At 38.8% G+C, this 15,840-nt stretch overlaps 2 protein-coding genes across 3 annotated transcripts; one reads left to right on the forward strand and one right to left on the reverse strand.

Moving 5' to 3' along the window:
* Nucleotides 1–2,403: 2,403 nt before the first annotated feature.
* Nucleotides 2,404–8,778, reverse strand: LOC135583945 (zinc finger protein WIP2-like). 2 transcript variants are annotated; one of them, XM_065092522.1, is made up of 6 exons: nucleotides 5,519–8,778; nucleotides 5,235–5,393; nucleotides 4,788–5,162; nucleotides 4,464–4,702; nucleotides 3,302–3,820; nucleotides 2,404–3,113 (listed from the first exon to the last, which is right to left on the reverse strand). In XM_065092522.1, the coding sequence occupies exons 5-6, from the start codon at nucleotides 3,803–3,805 to the stop codon at nucleotides 2,655–2,657; spliced, it is 963 nt and encodes a 320-aa protein (XP_064948594.1). In that variant the 5' UTR covers nucleotides 3,806–3,820; nucleotides 4,464–4,702; nucleotides 4,788–5,162; nucleotides 5,235–5,393; nucleotides 5,519–8,778; the 3' UTR covers nucleotides 2,404–2,654. The 2 variants fall into 2 exon arrangements, with proteins under 2 accessions (XP_064948594.1, XP_064948593.1); XM_065092521.1 differs by lacking the exons at nucleotides 4,464–4,702; nucleotides 4,788–5,162; nucleotides 5,235–5,393; nucleotides 5,519–8,778 and having other exon boundaries at nucleotides 3,302–3,959.
* A 416-nt stretch (nucleotides 8,779–9,194) lies between these two features.
* On the forward strand, nucleotides 9,195–12,688 carry LOC135598545 (ras-related protein RGP1-like). The gene is made up of 2 exons (XM_065092523.1): nucleotides 9,195–9,736; nucleotides 12,007–12,688. Exons 1-2 carry the CDS (start codon nucleotides 9,498–9,500, stop codon nucleotides 12,452–12,454), a joined length of 687 nt encoding a protein of 228 aa, XP_064948595.1. The 5' UTR covers nucleotides 9,195–9,497; the 3' UTR covers nucleotides 12,455–12,688.
* Nucleotides 12,689–15,840: the final 3,152 nt, after the last annotated feature.

Here is a 15,840-nt window from a genome sequence, read left to right on the forward strand (position 1 = left end):
ACTATTACCCTTATGTTTCCTATGTTAAAAATGTACATCGTTGCTGTCACTACTGTTATACATATCATGATGATTCTTAGGGGACTCATAATCTTAAATTTTGTTCATTCTCGTATACATATAGGATCTTTCCCTTGTTAAGATGTCTACTTGCCTAAAGCTATGAAGGTAATATGTAGTGAAACGGTGCCATGTGACGTTGTGGAGCTCAATGATTTGAACTTAGAGCACAATGACAATAACAAGCAAGACAAAACTATGACGTCTACTAACATTCATGTCCATGGCAGCTCTAATGGTAATGTGAAAACCAACTCCTATATTTGATTGTAAGTTATTGAATTGTGAGGCAAAAATGATGAATAGAAATTTCTATTATTTTCTTCTTTCTTCTTTCTCACTCTTTCCTTCTCTTACTTTCCGATGTATAACACCATATAAGAAAAAAAAAAAAGAAAGGAAAACATGCAAGTTTTCCCAGCAAATGAAACAACAAGTCCACTCCAAAATATAGTAGCTAAAATCTAGAAAGATAGTTTTGTTTACTACCTTCTTCGCAACCTGTCTTCCTTTCTCCCCCTACTCCTCTTCCACCTCCAATGCCTTACTTCTTCCTCCTTTTCCACCCCCATCTCCTCGCTCACTTTCTCCTCCTATCCTTTTGCCTCCCCCTCCTTATTCTTCTCTTCCTCCTTATCCTCCTCCCCCTCAATCTCCTCTTCCTTCTCCTCAAAAGATATTTATAAAATTTACATTATAATTCTTTTAAAATCCAAGAAAGGAAAATATACATGAATCAATATCACAATCATATGTGTGGGTATAGATATACAAGTTTGAAATATTTTAGACAAAATTCATGAAATATACTCGATTTTAAATTGAAATACATTTGATCGCAGAATCCTCAATTATATAAGTCTTGTAAACATGTGTAGTTTAGTTTATTTTCGAGAATAATATATAATTAGATAAGTATATATGTATATATAATTATCTTTGATCATATGTGCATGTGTTCCTCCAGTCTTCTCTCTTAAGAATAGCTTCAAACGAAGAGTCTCTCAAAAAGCATCTCTTGTCTTTCTTTGTCAAATTACAGGTGAAAATACATCCTCAGATCTAAACCAAGTCTGAAACTTGTTTCTTTTTCTTTTCCCATTTCTTTGAAGCTGAAACTAGATTGAGTTGTGATGTAATTTCTCTGGATTTTTAGCCGTCACTATTGCATGATAATCTATTAACCTTCACAATTTGTCTTCAGTCCAGACAACTCTAAATTGGTCCCAAGGATCTGATCTGCGCTTCTCAAGAAATCTAACCAGTAAGGTATAAATTTGTATACTGATGGAAAAGTACAGGAAGCAAGAGGGATGGAGATCTTGTGACAGCTTTTTTTCTTTTCTTTCTTCTTTACTACCTCAGAAGGACGAACACTTTAATCTCTTGTACCAATCTGCCCCACAGTCTACATAATTGCGGCAATTGACAGATCACATTGACAAGAATACATCATCACCTTGGTCGAGTACTTCAATCAATTGCAACGTTTTGGTGTACTCGAATGGTCAACGAAATGCGAGCATGGCGCTCTTCAGCTCCCTCTTGATTCTATGGGTTGAAACGGACTTAAGAGGTGTGATGATAAATTATGATTTTATATTGATCCGATTTGATGTGATAATTAATTTATTATTTTTATTTAATCTTAATCATTGATCAAAATATTTAAATTAATTGATATTAATACACCCATCTTACTAATTTTCTTATTTAATTTTCTCACTTCTTATTTTATCTAGTATAATCAAAATCAAATCTTAATATGATACGTATGAGGTATAATGCATAGATGACTTCACATTCTTACGGGTCTTCTAACTTCAATCACGAATAATCTTATTCTACTCAAATCCTTGTACTATGCTCAATACTAAATCGATAATAATATACTAATCAAACTAATTAGTTAAAGTATACTTTTATGTTTTTGTTAGATATTTGAAGAGATTCGAGGGAAGGGGATCTTCCAACAAAAAAATAAACCATTCTTCCGTAGCTATCTGATCAAGTATAGTGCTTTACAGCTACAGAAATAACATCCTGAGCAAGTCACACAACTTGCTATATTCTGTGAAGTACGGAGCAATAATGGCTAATTAATTGTCGAGATCAAAGTGAGGACACAAAGAAGAGAAAGAGCGGGTGCGAGGTTTGCGTCAAGTCATTTTTTAATGGGTTTCTTAGGTGCATACTGGCACCGCTGTACATTCCATGGATACTTTGTGCTTGATATGCTCTCTCAGGAACCCTCTTTTGACTGGTCGCTCTCTCTCTCTCTCTCTCTCTTTTTCTCTGAAGACCTTCAATGTCAAGAAAAACTCTCTCTCTGTCTCTCTCTCTCTTCCTAATAGCAAACTAATCATTCGATCTGAATAATTCATGGTTTATGTTCCATCCATGAACCGACGCACATATCCACCATGCAAAAGCACGAAAGCATCACATCCACCGAACAAAAAGCTGAGTGAGTGCAGAGGATGGGAACGTGATGCAGTTAGCTGAGGATTAATACTATCAGACTATGATCTCAGCTCTGCAGAAGAACAAGAACATAAGAAGGGATGGATTTGGGACTCTTATCATCTCCTTCCCTACTGCTGCTGCTGCTGCTGCTGAACCTGATGACTATGTTGCTCGATCTCAGATGACGGCTCGTCCTCCTCCTCGTCTAAGCGGTGGAGACCGTGGGCCGCGTGCCCGCGCCCGAACGCCTTGACATGGTCCTTGAGAGATCGCTTGTGCTTGAAGTCGGAGCCGCAGGTGCAGCGCCACAGCTTGCCACAGTTCTTCTCGTGGGTGCGCCAGTCGCCGCGGACCGCCAAGGCCTTGCCGCACTTGCGGCACACGAATGGCTTGATCCCGTGCTTCCGCTTGTAGTGAGTCTGTAGAGTCCGGAAGTCCTTGAGCGGCTTGGCTCGCGGGTGGTCGACGTTGTTCCTGCACCCCGGCGCGCAGCAGTAGCACGGCAGCCGCAGCATCGCCGTCGGCTGCGCCCCCCTCAGCGACTCCGGTCCCTTCCGGTACTGCGACCCGTGCCCCCACATATGCATCTGCACGAACGTGTACGTACAAGCGAGCATGCACCACAGGTACAAAGGATAAGAAGTACTGCTGAACTCAGCCTCACAATAGCATCCGTATCCCAACAATGTTTGAGGCAGGCACAAGTAAACCTTGGAACTCGACGAGAAGAAGCATGTTTGAAGCAGAAAAGACGGATGGAGGAGAGGCTCTCTACCTGCATGTTGTTGTATCTGTTGAAGGTCTTGCAGCAAACAGGACAAGAGAAGTGGGTAGGGCCAATGAGGATCTGAGAGGGGGTGGGAATCCAATATTGGCCTCTGGTGAGCTTGCCTACGCTAGAGAGAGCAAAAGGATTACCATCACCACCACCTCCTCCTTTTTGGCACTCCTTGTCTTCACTCACTGAAGTAGAAGAGACCCTGGAGATGAGATCGGCTTCGCTGGGGCTCGGGAGACCTATGCGGAGTGCCACACTCACAGCTTCCTCCACATTCTCTCCGCCATTTGACCGCTTGCTCTTGTAATCGCCTTCCTCAAAGGCACTGCAGGAAGTCTGCTGCTGCTGCTGCTGCTGCTGCAGATGGTTGTGGTGGTGGTGCTTCTTAGGACTGAGGCTGAGAAGAGGAAGGGCTTCTCTGAGAGGAGTGAGTGGTGATGATTGGAACTGAGTGGTATAGCTGGTGAAGGCAAACGAGTTTCCTTTGAAGGCGTCTGCCATTGATGGAGCCTGGACCTGTGAAGGAATTACATGCATTTATACATACACACACAGAGAAAAACAATTGAAAGCCTGATAGGTATGGATAAGAGAGAACGAGGCCTGAGTGACAGAGATGAAATGAACAGATCATCACAGCAAAGAGGAAAATGAACTTTGCCTGGCAATGGATCCATGCATCCTTCCAATGCCAACAAATTATTATAGCACGAGCAGTAGTAGTAGTGACATGTCAAAGGCATATGTGGACAAGGAACAGGTCCCTCACCATGAATTAGAGAGGTCCATGAACAGTGGCGGCCTGCCAAACATGCCCTAGATTCTAGTGCTTTTTTAGACGGCCACTAATAAATGCAAATACTTCCAATGTTTTCTAGGGCTACAGGATCCAGAGAAGCATTTTAAACTTGTAGGGCACCATGCACAACCGACAATTGGTGTTCGAGGTATAAACAAGCAGCAACGACATTAAATTAGTCCAGAAGTGAAGAAGGGATGGGGAGCTTGTCATATAGTAGTTTCACTACAATAAAAGCTGAGAGAGAGTCATGTGATGCTTGAGGGGGATCAAAGCTATGATAAGGTACCCTACATCTTAGTAGTAAATGAAGGAGATAAAGCAAATGCATGGGGTAGTTGGAGTCATAAGAACACATACTAGGGAACACAGAGCTGCCACCTTTGACCTACGATGGGTAGGTAAACCAATGTCGGTGGAATAGTGGTGTTGAAGCAAGGTGGCATGCTATCTCCTTCAATTCCATTGAAGTGTGGATGGCCATTTGAATGATTGCAGTTGCTGTACTAGCTAATCCAGCTTTAATCTGCTCAGAAGCAAGGTCCTTATTATTGATCATCCCCTTTGTTGAGTAGCTGAGAGTGGAACGAGCTGACTTCCTGCATAATATAATTTAAATGAAGTCTCAATTAGTCTTGGAAAAGAAAGATAAAAAAACAGCTAAAACATCATATTGCTGCCTACTTGCTTGTTTATTCTGGTACTTGGTGAAGAATAAAACCTTCTTGTAGTGCTTAAAAACCTGACGTCTACATTGATCACTACAGAGCTTCAGCCAAAACTGGAAGTTGGACATTTGGATTAGAGGGGAAAAAGATAAAAATCCCACAGGAAATCTGCCCACAATTAAAGGCATGAATGATATTAACATCCATATTCTTTTAACTCAAAGCATTTTTTTTTAACTCAAAGCATTCTGTACACGTTTGAACACAACCCACAGGCCAAGTCTAGGCAACAAGTTCCTGAGGTCCACCATATGTAATTCTTTGTTCTTTGTTTTGAAACAAAAAGGTGGAAATTATTGACATGGAGCACAATATGTTATCCCTGCAAGAACTGCAGCAACAAAAGGATGAATAAACAGCAACAAGGTGTCGGAAGTGATAAGTAAATTGTTCTCATACTTACATTCATATGTAGACCCTTCTTGTTCCATATTGCTAATTGAATGCACCGAAGACCTAGAAAGTAAGAGGCTTTGATTATGCAACCAGCCGGTTGCTTCATGATAGCCACCAACCAACGTCATGTCTTAGATCCAACAGGTTCCATGTTGCAGAGTGGTCCCTTGGTTTCAATAATAGAGGAGGTGTAAGAAGAGAGCTAGTTTACGTAGTTACCACAAATTATAAGAATCACTTACTGGAATAACAACGTAAATACATGAGAAACAAATTATAAGAGTCACTTACTGGAATGACAATGTAAAGACATGAGGAATGAAAAAGGAATACATCTGAAGACTGAATTCACACATCCAATGAATCACACGTGGGCTATCACCAAACTGAGAACCTTGAGAAATTGTGCGATGATGGACTGACAAACACTATTCATTTGACTGTCAACTTTAGCTGTATTAAGCAAGACGCCAGTTTATGATAAATTCCTCCAGAAAATCAAATACACCGTATTCCGATTGGCACATATTTTCTCTTGTTAATCAATAATCTGCCATTCTCATTAAATCAGGGACAGCAAGCAAGGGAACACAACTAAGAAAATGAATCATCAAATAAGCCCTCCTTGTATTTTAATGGTGCCTCATTAGAGCATGTGTAACTGGATGAGCTTTCACTATCAGATTAAATGAACCACCTGTTTGAGAAAGACCATGAAGCTGAAGAGTCATTATTGGAGATCGCAGCATTCTTCTTCATTTGCGTAATCATCACGATCATCAGAAACCAAAGGAGAAGCACCAAGGGGTCTAACAAACTGCCTAGCACACGGCTAAGAGCATTGGGTTGCAAGCAAGGTTGTTATACCTCTGAGCTGCAATAGGTAGAGGCCTAGCTGAAGTGTAAGCAGAAAGTGATCTGTGATAAATATGCCATCTATACCAGATATGCTGATGCCTTGAAAGTCATTGCACCGACAACCCAACCTAAAAGCTACTGAGGTTGGGCAAGTAAACATATGTGCATAAAATAACAATAACAGAAAAAGGATGATTACAACCACGAGGCATATGTCATAACATACACTGGTAAAAATTCATGGCTAACGTAAATCACAAGAAAAAGAATATGTAAATAAATATATATACATATACATATCAGAAACGAAGAAGAGATGGCTGAAATCCATTAGAAAAATTATTCCAAAAGTGTTCCACCATTATCTAAAGCATTACCTACTGTTTCCTTGAGTAATTATGACCATCAGATGGAAAACGAAAAAATAGTCCCTTGTTACGAAATAGATTGGCCCGTAACTGGATGATGCTATACATAGTTGCACATGGAAAAACTTGTTTAATCTCTATAAAGCAATTGGACAATTCTACTGCCTAGAATCTCATTCACTACCCTTTTCTGCCCTGAGCTGAAAGTTTTTGTTCTTCAAATAACACATAGAACAAGACAAAAGGAACTTGAAACTTAAAAATGAAGGCCCCATATGTACAAACATTATACAAATTTAGGATGATGTATCATTCCTTCCAACAAGAATGGTAACCAGTCAATGTGTTGATTAACAGGGAAGCAACTGAAGGAAAAATTCAGGGTACTAAATATACCAGTACTTGTTAAAGGACACAGTTGGATTAGACCATCACCTTTTCAGGCCCGACACCTAACAGGGTGACAGCAAGCATATCTTACTTTATGTACCAAGTATACCAGTACATCTTAACAGCTACAGTTGGATAGATCATCAACTTTTCAGGCCTAACATCCAACAGAGAGATGGCAAACACAACCAAGTCTATATCGAATATGACCAAAGTTTGTTTGGAATTTTTTTTGAGAGCAGTAGAAACTTATATGTTTCTCTCCAGTTATCAAACAAAAATGCAATTATGAGCTTTAATATATGGCCCTATATACGCAAAATTCTTAGAGTTAGCAGCCTCATTCTCCGATGATGTCAGGTGGAGATGATTAAAAATTATCCGCATAACATCAGCTGAATACAGAAAAAGAAAATAGAAAGGAAAAGATAAATTTTATTATGACTTGATCAATTTACAACAAGTTGACAAACCTAAGTTACTGAATTAACAACCACAATGTGGCAGATCTAATGGCTGAGTGCAGATCACAAGTTGGTCATGATAACTAACTTCAAAGTCGAAACTATTAGCATTTTGTGCATGTCCCAAGCAGAGAGACTCTTATTGAACGAATTTAGGAAACTGTCATGACTAACCCACTTGAATCAGTAATAATCGGATTAAGCACATCAATGTATCATTTTCAAATGAGTGTCGATCATATCATGCTTATTGGTTATAAATAGGTCAAATTCTACTACTGGATTGATTAAATTGTCAGTGAAGGGTTTTTATTTAAATTGGTTTAAATCTATCATCTATAATATAATTTGATCTAAGCCCAAAGGTTAGGTTAGGTTACACATGTATTAGGTGGGTTAGGTTCAAGTTTAGCAGTTTGGGTGGAAGTTTTGGTCTAATAAATGCATCTTAACCTGACATAAACACTACCCAACAGTCTAACACGATCCAATGACATCAAATATTGCTGATGTTGGGAATTTTTTTATTTAACAACATGATCTTATAAGCTAACTCGAAGCAAGAACACAAACCATTGGCTAAATTCAATATCAAAATTGCTAGTGATCTTTTAACTAAATAACCTAGACAAGCCTTGGTGTACTTTATAAGGTCGATAAAGGAATCACTCCTGTCCTTCTACTAAAGAAGTATGATTAAACATCACAAAGGGCTTAAGATTTGTTTGGCAAACAGACACAGTAGAGCCAGAGCCAGAATCACTTCCATAGTCCACAAACAGCAAATATTTTTAATGATTCATACTAGAATTAACATAATAAAAATAAATATACGACAAAGTTACAACAGGAAAAGAAAAAGATATCTATGAATATAATACACGAATATTTTCGTAATTCCATCTAACTTATAGGTCTCAACAGAATGAATTTCATCATGGTTGTCTGGCATTATCTAATTTCAATCGAGTTAACATGAAAATTCAGAAAAATAACGACATTAAATTTTTTCATGCTAGTAGTTGCTTTCAAAGGAAATCCATGTTCTGCTTAACTATGTTTTCGCCCACATCATCAAGCCCAGGCTTGGACGAATGTGACGGCAATGACGATCGACCGGGGACAAGGGAAACTAACCGACGGAGCCGTTCACAGGCTCCGCAGAGATGGACGGAGAAGAAGGGAGGGAGCGGATCCATATGACGTCACCGTTCCTTGCGACGCCACCGTTACGGTGTTGGGGAGCTCCGAGTCGATTCGCTGACAAGGGTGGGTCGGCCGAAGATGGAGAACCTAAATAGACCGACGATTCGATTCCGGTCGAGGCCTTAATTTGGACGGACCGGTCCAAACCCAAGATCTATGAGATGGTTGAGCTCATCTTAGACGACACTGATGGGCCATGAGCCCAATATAAGGATAGTTAGCAATCTGCTTTCATTACCATCCCACTACTGTTTTAATCGATGTTTGATTGAGTAGAGGAGCCTAACCCATGTAGCTGCTTTAGGATTTGTGCTGAGAAAAGTCTTATATCGCTCTTTAATATCATTATAATAAATAATATAATATTATGATATTTTCTAAGATATATATATATCTATAGTTAAGATTAACTATAAATCTACTTCTTTAAATCATTTTATGAAACCTAAACTATAAGATCACCAAATATAAAACAGAATCAAATACAAATAAAGAAAATAAAGCACAAAATCTTTCAAATATAACTCTATTGTCACAGTATATATAGTATTAAAATTAGCATATGATAAAATTATTTTTATAAAATAGTAAATAGCATAAAAAAGAAAGCAGTCGCGTGCGTGGCATTCCTCCATCATGGTTCAATCACGCGGCGATCACATCATTCGCGAATCGCGACGCTCTCTCTTTCTCTCTAAACGCGCTCCATCTCTCTCTTGTCCCTCAGCCAATTCTGTTCTCTGGTTTCTTTGGCGCCCGAAGGAAGTCTGATATAGAGAGAGAGAGGGAGAGAGAGAAAGAGATAGAGTTCGGCATACATTCATTCGTGTGACCGACGAAGTCGTCATCGTCGTCTTCTTCCCTCGGATCGATCTCGTCATTTTCTTCTTCTTATTATTCCTGGTGGCGGTAATCGCCGTGGTGATTCGTTCGCCTGAGCGAGCGATCGGTCGGTCGAGTAGGATCGAGTCAGAGAGATAGAGGATGTCGTCGGGGAGTCGGAACTACTACGGGGAGTTCAACCAGAAGATCGATTACGTGTTCAAGGTGGTGCTGATCGGGGACTCGGCGGTGGGCAAGTCGCAGCTGCTCGCCCGCTTCTCCCGTAACGAGTTCAGCGTCGATTCCAAGGCCACCATCGGCGTCGAGTTCCAGACCCGCACCCTCACCATTGACAGCAAGACCATCAAGGCCCAGATCTGGGATACCGCCGGCCAAGAAAGGTGCCCTTTCCCCTTCTCTTCCCTTCTTTTCGTTATATGGGTCGTCCAACCCTGATTTTATCGATCAAGATGATGCTATTTGATCATCGTATGACAGCAACTATGTTTTCTTGATCGATATTATTGATCAACCAATCAATTCATCAATAATTGTTCGGTCCTTTGGTTGGGCATCTTTTACGCATTGATTTACGTCGGATGCGAACTGCTGATCGATGATGTTTGGATCTTTCTTGGCTATGCTGTGCCTTCGCATTGTTCGTCTAGTGTAATGTATCAAGCATTTAATGCAATTCTCTTCTTTTTTTCGTCACCCTGGTTTGGGTACTTGGCCCATTGTTGGTTATCGAAACTAGAAGACGTTCCAGCCTCTCATAGTTACATGTTGTAGGTTTTTTATGAGATCTGACGAGAATAATGCAGTGTAAAGAGGAACAAAGGAATAAACTAGAGATCTAGATTTTTGAGACCGAAGAAAGTCAACCCTAAATGAGCCATAACAGGGCATATGAGGATCCACAATGAAATCTATAAATCCAGATGCATACCGCTTATTTTCTTGTTAGGTTTAATAACATGGAAATAGAATTAGTTTGATTGTTTGGAGTTATAGTATGCGTTAATTGAACCCCTTACTAAAGCTGTTGTATTTGGTAGAACCTTTTGCTCTTGCTGCTAAGTCGTAAATTCAATTGAAATTAAAACCATGGTGGTTCTGAAAGCTTAGAACTCTATGACATGAGGCAGAATTGTCTGATTGGATTTGTTTCACTTAGTTTCTAGTTACATAACCTATAATGTTTATGATACTGGATCTCCAATTTTTGCAATTTGGATCATTTTCCATGGTAATTCAGGGCAAAGAGTGGTGCTAATTGGATGCAAGACGTAGTTGACAGCTCCAGGATTAAGAAGAATAAGTATTTTGTGAACTTTTAGCATAATAAGCTTGACATTGTGTGTTAATTGTTGTGTTCATCCGTGCCATTTCCTACACCTGCAAGTTTTGACATTCCTATGTGCATATCATGTCATATACATGTGTTTATTGTTGTGTTCACCCGTGCCATTTCCTACATCTGCAAGTTTTGACATTTCAATGTGCATATCATGTCATATCCACGCTCCATCCCATGCTGGTGTTCATGCTTTACGGACTCTATGTCAACATTCTATAATGATCACACGCTTGTCTACTTAGTTAATCTGAAAGTGAAGAATGTTTTTTTTGCGGTGAATCTTTGATGAAAAATGCTTCACTCAAATACATCAATTCACAGGATCATCCGTGTGAAAAAGGCTCCTAAATGGTGTTTTAGTAGATGTTAAGACTTCTCTGGATTAAGTTGTGGTGTATACGAGTCTTGTCCTTGTCTTGAGATATCACCTCAATTATGGCTCAAATGACACAAAGATCTACTGGAAATCAAGATCCCAAGATGGTTCCATAAGATTTGCAGATGACCCTAATTCTTTTTTTTTGGTCTTAAATTGTTTCATGCTTTTATGAAATGGTAAAGTTTAAACTTGTGTATCAAATAGTAGAAGGGAGACAATGACATGCTTTCCTGATATTATATGTCAAAATCTGAGCATTTGCTTCTGACCTTGTTTTTCTTAATATATAACATCAGTGGCAGTTAAGACCATCTATAAAATGGTTGGATAATAGCAGGATCAACCTGTCTTCTTATCAAATCGTCAAAACCAGAATATCACATTCTTTACTGTTTTTGCAGGAGGTGTAGTGAAGTTTACGTTCTTCATATTGATGAAATGTGCTGGTTTTCTGTGCTTGATCTTTATGGGGCTTATTTCTCTTCAATTCTGCCATTTTGCAATAGCATTATATATATATATATATATATATATATATATATATATATATATATATATATATATCCATGCTAGATTTTGATACTTTGTATAACAAATTTATACTGATTTAATGGATGCTCAAACAAAATAGATTCTTGACATTTGTCTTGAGTATCATGTTTGCCGAGATCTATATTTAGGTAAGAGATATGAAACAATTAATATTAGTGATAATCGGAGAGATAAAAGAAGAAAGGACTAAAAGGATTTTATCAGAAATTATAAATAAGGATTTAAATATGATTTTTATGGAACTCATTGACAGTAAAAAAATCCATGTAACTGTGACTTTGTTCTTATTGCATTTCCACTGACAAACTGGGTTGTCTTTGCTTATCGTTATACTCTCCTGGGTTCTAACGCTAGGAATGTGGGGTGGTGATCTGCAACAGGTACCGAGCGGTAACAAGTGCATACTACAGAGGTGCAGTGGGCGCAATGCTGGTGTACGACATCACTAAACGCCAGTCGTTCGATCATGTGGCGAGGTGGCTGGAGGAACTGCGTGGCCATGCCGACAGGAACATCGTAATAATGCTCATCGGAAACAAGTCCGACCTGGGAAGTCTTCGCGCAGTCCCCACCGAGGACGCCAAGGAGTTCGCCCAGCGTGAGAGTCTCTTCTTCATGGAGACCTCCGCTCTTGAATCCACCAACGTGGAGAGTGCTTTCCAGACCGTGCTCACTGAGATCCATCGGATCGTCAGCAAGAAGTCCCTCGCTGCCAATGATGAGGCACAGTCTGCTGGCAACTCCAGCCTGCTCAAGGGAACCAGTATAGTAGTCCCCGGGCAGGATCCTCTAAGTGCCAACAAAGCCACATGCTGTTCCTCCTCCTGAATCGTCTACTTGCATGTTTGTGCATCTTTTGTTATTTGCTTGTCGATTGGATTCTGGGTAGGTGCTTCATGTTCTCCTCTCTACTACTGTCTTTAAAGTTCATGTTCTTGCAATGATAAAAAGATTTTGATTTTGATTTTTTTTGCCTCTCTAGTTTTTTTTTTGTAGACACGGCAAAAGATTTTATAGAGTCTGAAGCTTTTCACAGTTCTTGCAATGGATTGACCTCTGTGGTTTGAGTAGCAATAGATTCTCCCTCAGTTTCACAGCTCTATTCTGTCGTGCGGTGGTCAATCTGAACTATGACTCGATTGAAACTTTTCTTGCATGAAGTCCTTCTATTTTGCTCTAAGATCATATTGGATCATCTAGCAGCAGCAGCAGTAATTGTAAATTTGACAAACCATAGGTAGCTTTGAACTCTAGCTATTTTTAGTTCCTCTTGCTTGGTGTTCTTTAGATTTTGACTTTGGTTATCTTAACCGGCTTAAAAGTAGATTAAACTAGATAACTGAGCTAGAATGATCTGTTGACAGAGTCGGATTAGATTACCCTTCTTACTTCCCCTTGCAGATATTCCACACAAATAATTATTTGATGCACTGAAGTTGCTTTTTATATTTTCTTCGATCATTATATTCACCTATCTAAATCCTACTTTCCTTTTATCAAAGAAAACGGCAACACGCCCATTTAATCTCATATTAGAAACTAATAAATATTTGAATTACTTTGTAAGAACAGAATTTGATGAATGTATTATCATCAACTTAAGAGAGCATATGCATGTCATAGCGTAGAGCTATCGATACAATAGATTTTTTTTATTTTAGATTATATTAATTCTTGATAAATATACCAAGTCCTCGGATATGGAGGATTGTGACACTTTCATTACATCCCAAGTTGATAAAAAAAAATTAAAATTAATTTATAAAACCTCCATGAGTATAATATTATTAACTTAAACTTAATCATTTTAAACGATTGGCTTAGATCCAATAAATTAATAGGCCAGTTAAATTACCCAATTTGGATTTGATAGAGACAATTGATATTCTCAAGAACATATATAAAAAAAAAAAAACTTCCAAATGAACAAGGCATATGGATCAGAAATTTGTTTACCAAAACTACCACCTATGATATTTTATGGCTTTCTTTACACGGTCAAATTAGTCTGATGGGCCACACAAATTCTAAGCTCGATGGCAAAAGCAATTTCACTACCATTACCTTCCTAGATTTCAAAATTTTATAGCACAACATCAAATATCAAATTACCAGACATCTTCCAATTCAAGTGTAAGTTTGGGATTCCATGAAAAGGATCATTAGATTAGATCTGACTAAACAATAAAACTCTTATTAAAGGGTGGCTCAACGCACAAAACTCCCACGGCATGATTTAGAAATGATCAAAATACATCATCTAATCCCTGCTTCTCGGTTTCCACTATGAGTAAATTATGTTCAATTGTGCAATCAAATTAAGACTATCAACAATTGGGCAACCAACAACAGACAGCCGTATCACCGACAACAGATACTGGTAGACCAACAAATTTAGATAGCGATATAGTTGTTTTAATCACACCCATTTGCCTCTCCAAAAATCACTGTTCTTGGCATGCATTCCTTCCTCATCAACTATGCCCTCAGTATCTCAGAAAGTATCATGACTAAGATCACATCTGACAACGGATGGAAACTGAGACCTTTTTCTAGAGTTTGTAGTGGTCCTCAGAAGAATATATTCCTGCAGCAAGGAATAAAGGCAACAAAGTCAGTGGATTGGCCAAGTATTACATCAGATCATTCCCGCAGTCATCAAGAGGGAACAAGAAGAAAAAAGCTTAGCATGAGTGATGCTACTTTAAGGAATAAAGGTAACCATAAACACAATCAAGTACAACATGATATGTCTGATAACTCCTTTTGTCATCAGGAGGGTAACAACAAAGGTATCAGAAAATTCTAAACCATAACCATATGACCGTTCTAATGAGAGTACGAAACCACAAACAAGAAGAAAAGAACCAGTAAAATGCTTGACCATGGAGGTTTCCCAAGCAAAATCACATAAGAAACACCTTCACTGTCTCAAACACACAAAACAATAATAAGGTATGTTTCAATTTTTATTTGAATATCATAAGATCCAAGATTTGACATAATGCATGAGTATGGTAAACCATTCATAATTTGGAGATGCTTTAGATGGAATAATGAAAATCATTATCTGATGCCTACTGTTACGGGATTGAAAGCTCCTTGAGTTTAAACTGACAGAATGTTCACTAAAAGCGAGAAAGACAGGGAATCACCAAATGTCATACTGCAAAAAGAAAAAGCAACAAAAAAAGGCTTGCAAGAGAAGCTCCAATCAATCACATTGTGATTTTAGAATAAAACAGTACATTGCGCTGAAATTTTAAGTGACGCACACAAAGTCATGGTAAGAAATAGCTAGCTGCATGAGCAAAGAAAGCCAGTGGGAAGCTGAAGCAAGTAATAACTTGATAATGAAAAACTGATTGAAACTACAAGATTTACCATCAAGGTTATAATGAACAAGCCTGATACACAATCATGCAATACCAAGGTCAACATGAGAGAAAAGCTGCAAAAATCTTTCTATTTTTCTTTCAATATTTATATCTACTTACTCTTTTTATTTCTGGTAGACTGTTTTGCTTTTGCAGTCCAGTGAAGGATGTTGGTTAGAAGAACATGGGTACCCCTTTATACCCATCTTAGGGCTGTCTCAGAGTTAGTCTAGAAAGTTTATGACAGATAGCAAGGCATGTTCAAATTGCCATAACCAGCCTGGAAGTCTTCCAGCAACTCATCTGATTACGGGAAAAGGCAAGATGAATAGAAAGCCCACGATTCAATAACTCATTCTTCTTCCTTCAATATATTCCAAGAGTAACATGAGATCTATCGATGAACCCTACTAGAGCCACAGCCCCAGAAAAAACAACCCTTGCTTCTCTGTGAAAGAAGTGACTTGCCTATAGGCAAAGCTTCCTTCCAGAAAGACATCAGGAAAGGTATCCAGGATAGTTTCTATTCCTTCCTTCATATCAGGCTACCCAGGAATGCTATCAGGAACAACTTTGCTTCAGAATCAGGGTTACAATTGCTTGCAATGAGTTGCTTCCTTGCAGCCACTGAAGGCAAAGTTCAATCAGAATTTAGTGGCCTGAAAGTTGAAAACATGAAGCCAACATGTGGTAGTACTGGATGCCAAAGATACTTATACTCGAAGACAGAGACAGAAATCGACCCACTTCCATCGAGATCAACTTCAGCAACCCGAAACCACTACATTTGAATCTGATGCTACCAATTTGCCTCAGAAGCATTTTAGCAAAACGAGA

Source organism: Musa acuminata, chromosome BXJ2-1 (assembly GCF_036884655.1).
Source record: "Musa acuminata AAA Group cultivar baxijiao chromosome BXJ2-1, Cavendish_Baxijiao_AAA, whole genome shotgun sequence".
NCBI lineage: Eukaryota > Viridiplantae > Streptophyta > Magnoliopsida > Zingiberales > Musaceae > Musa > Musa acuminata.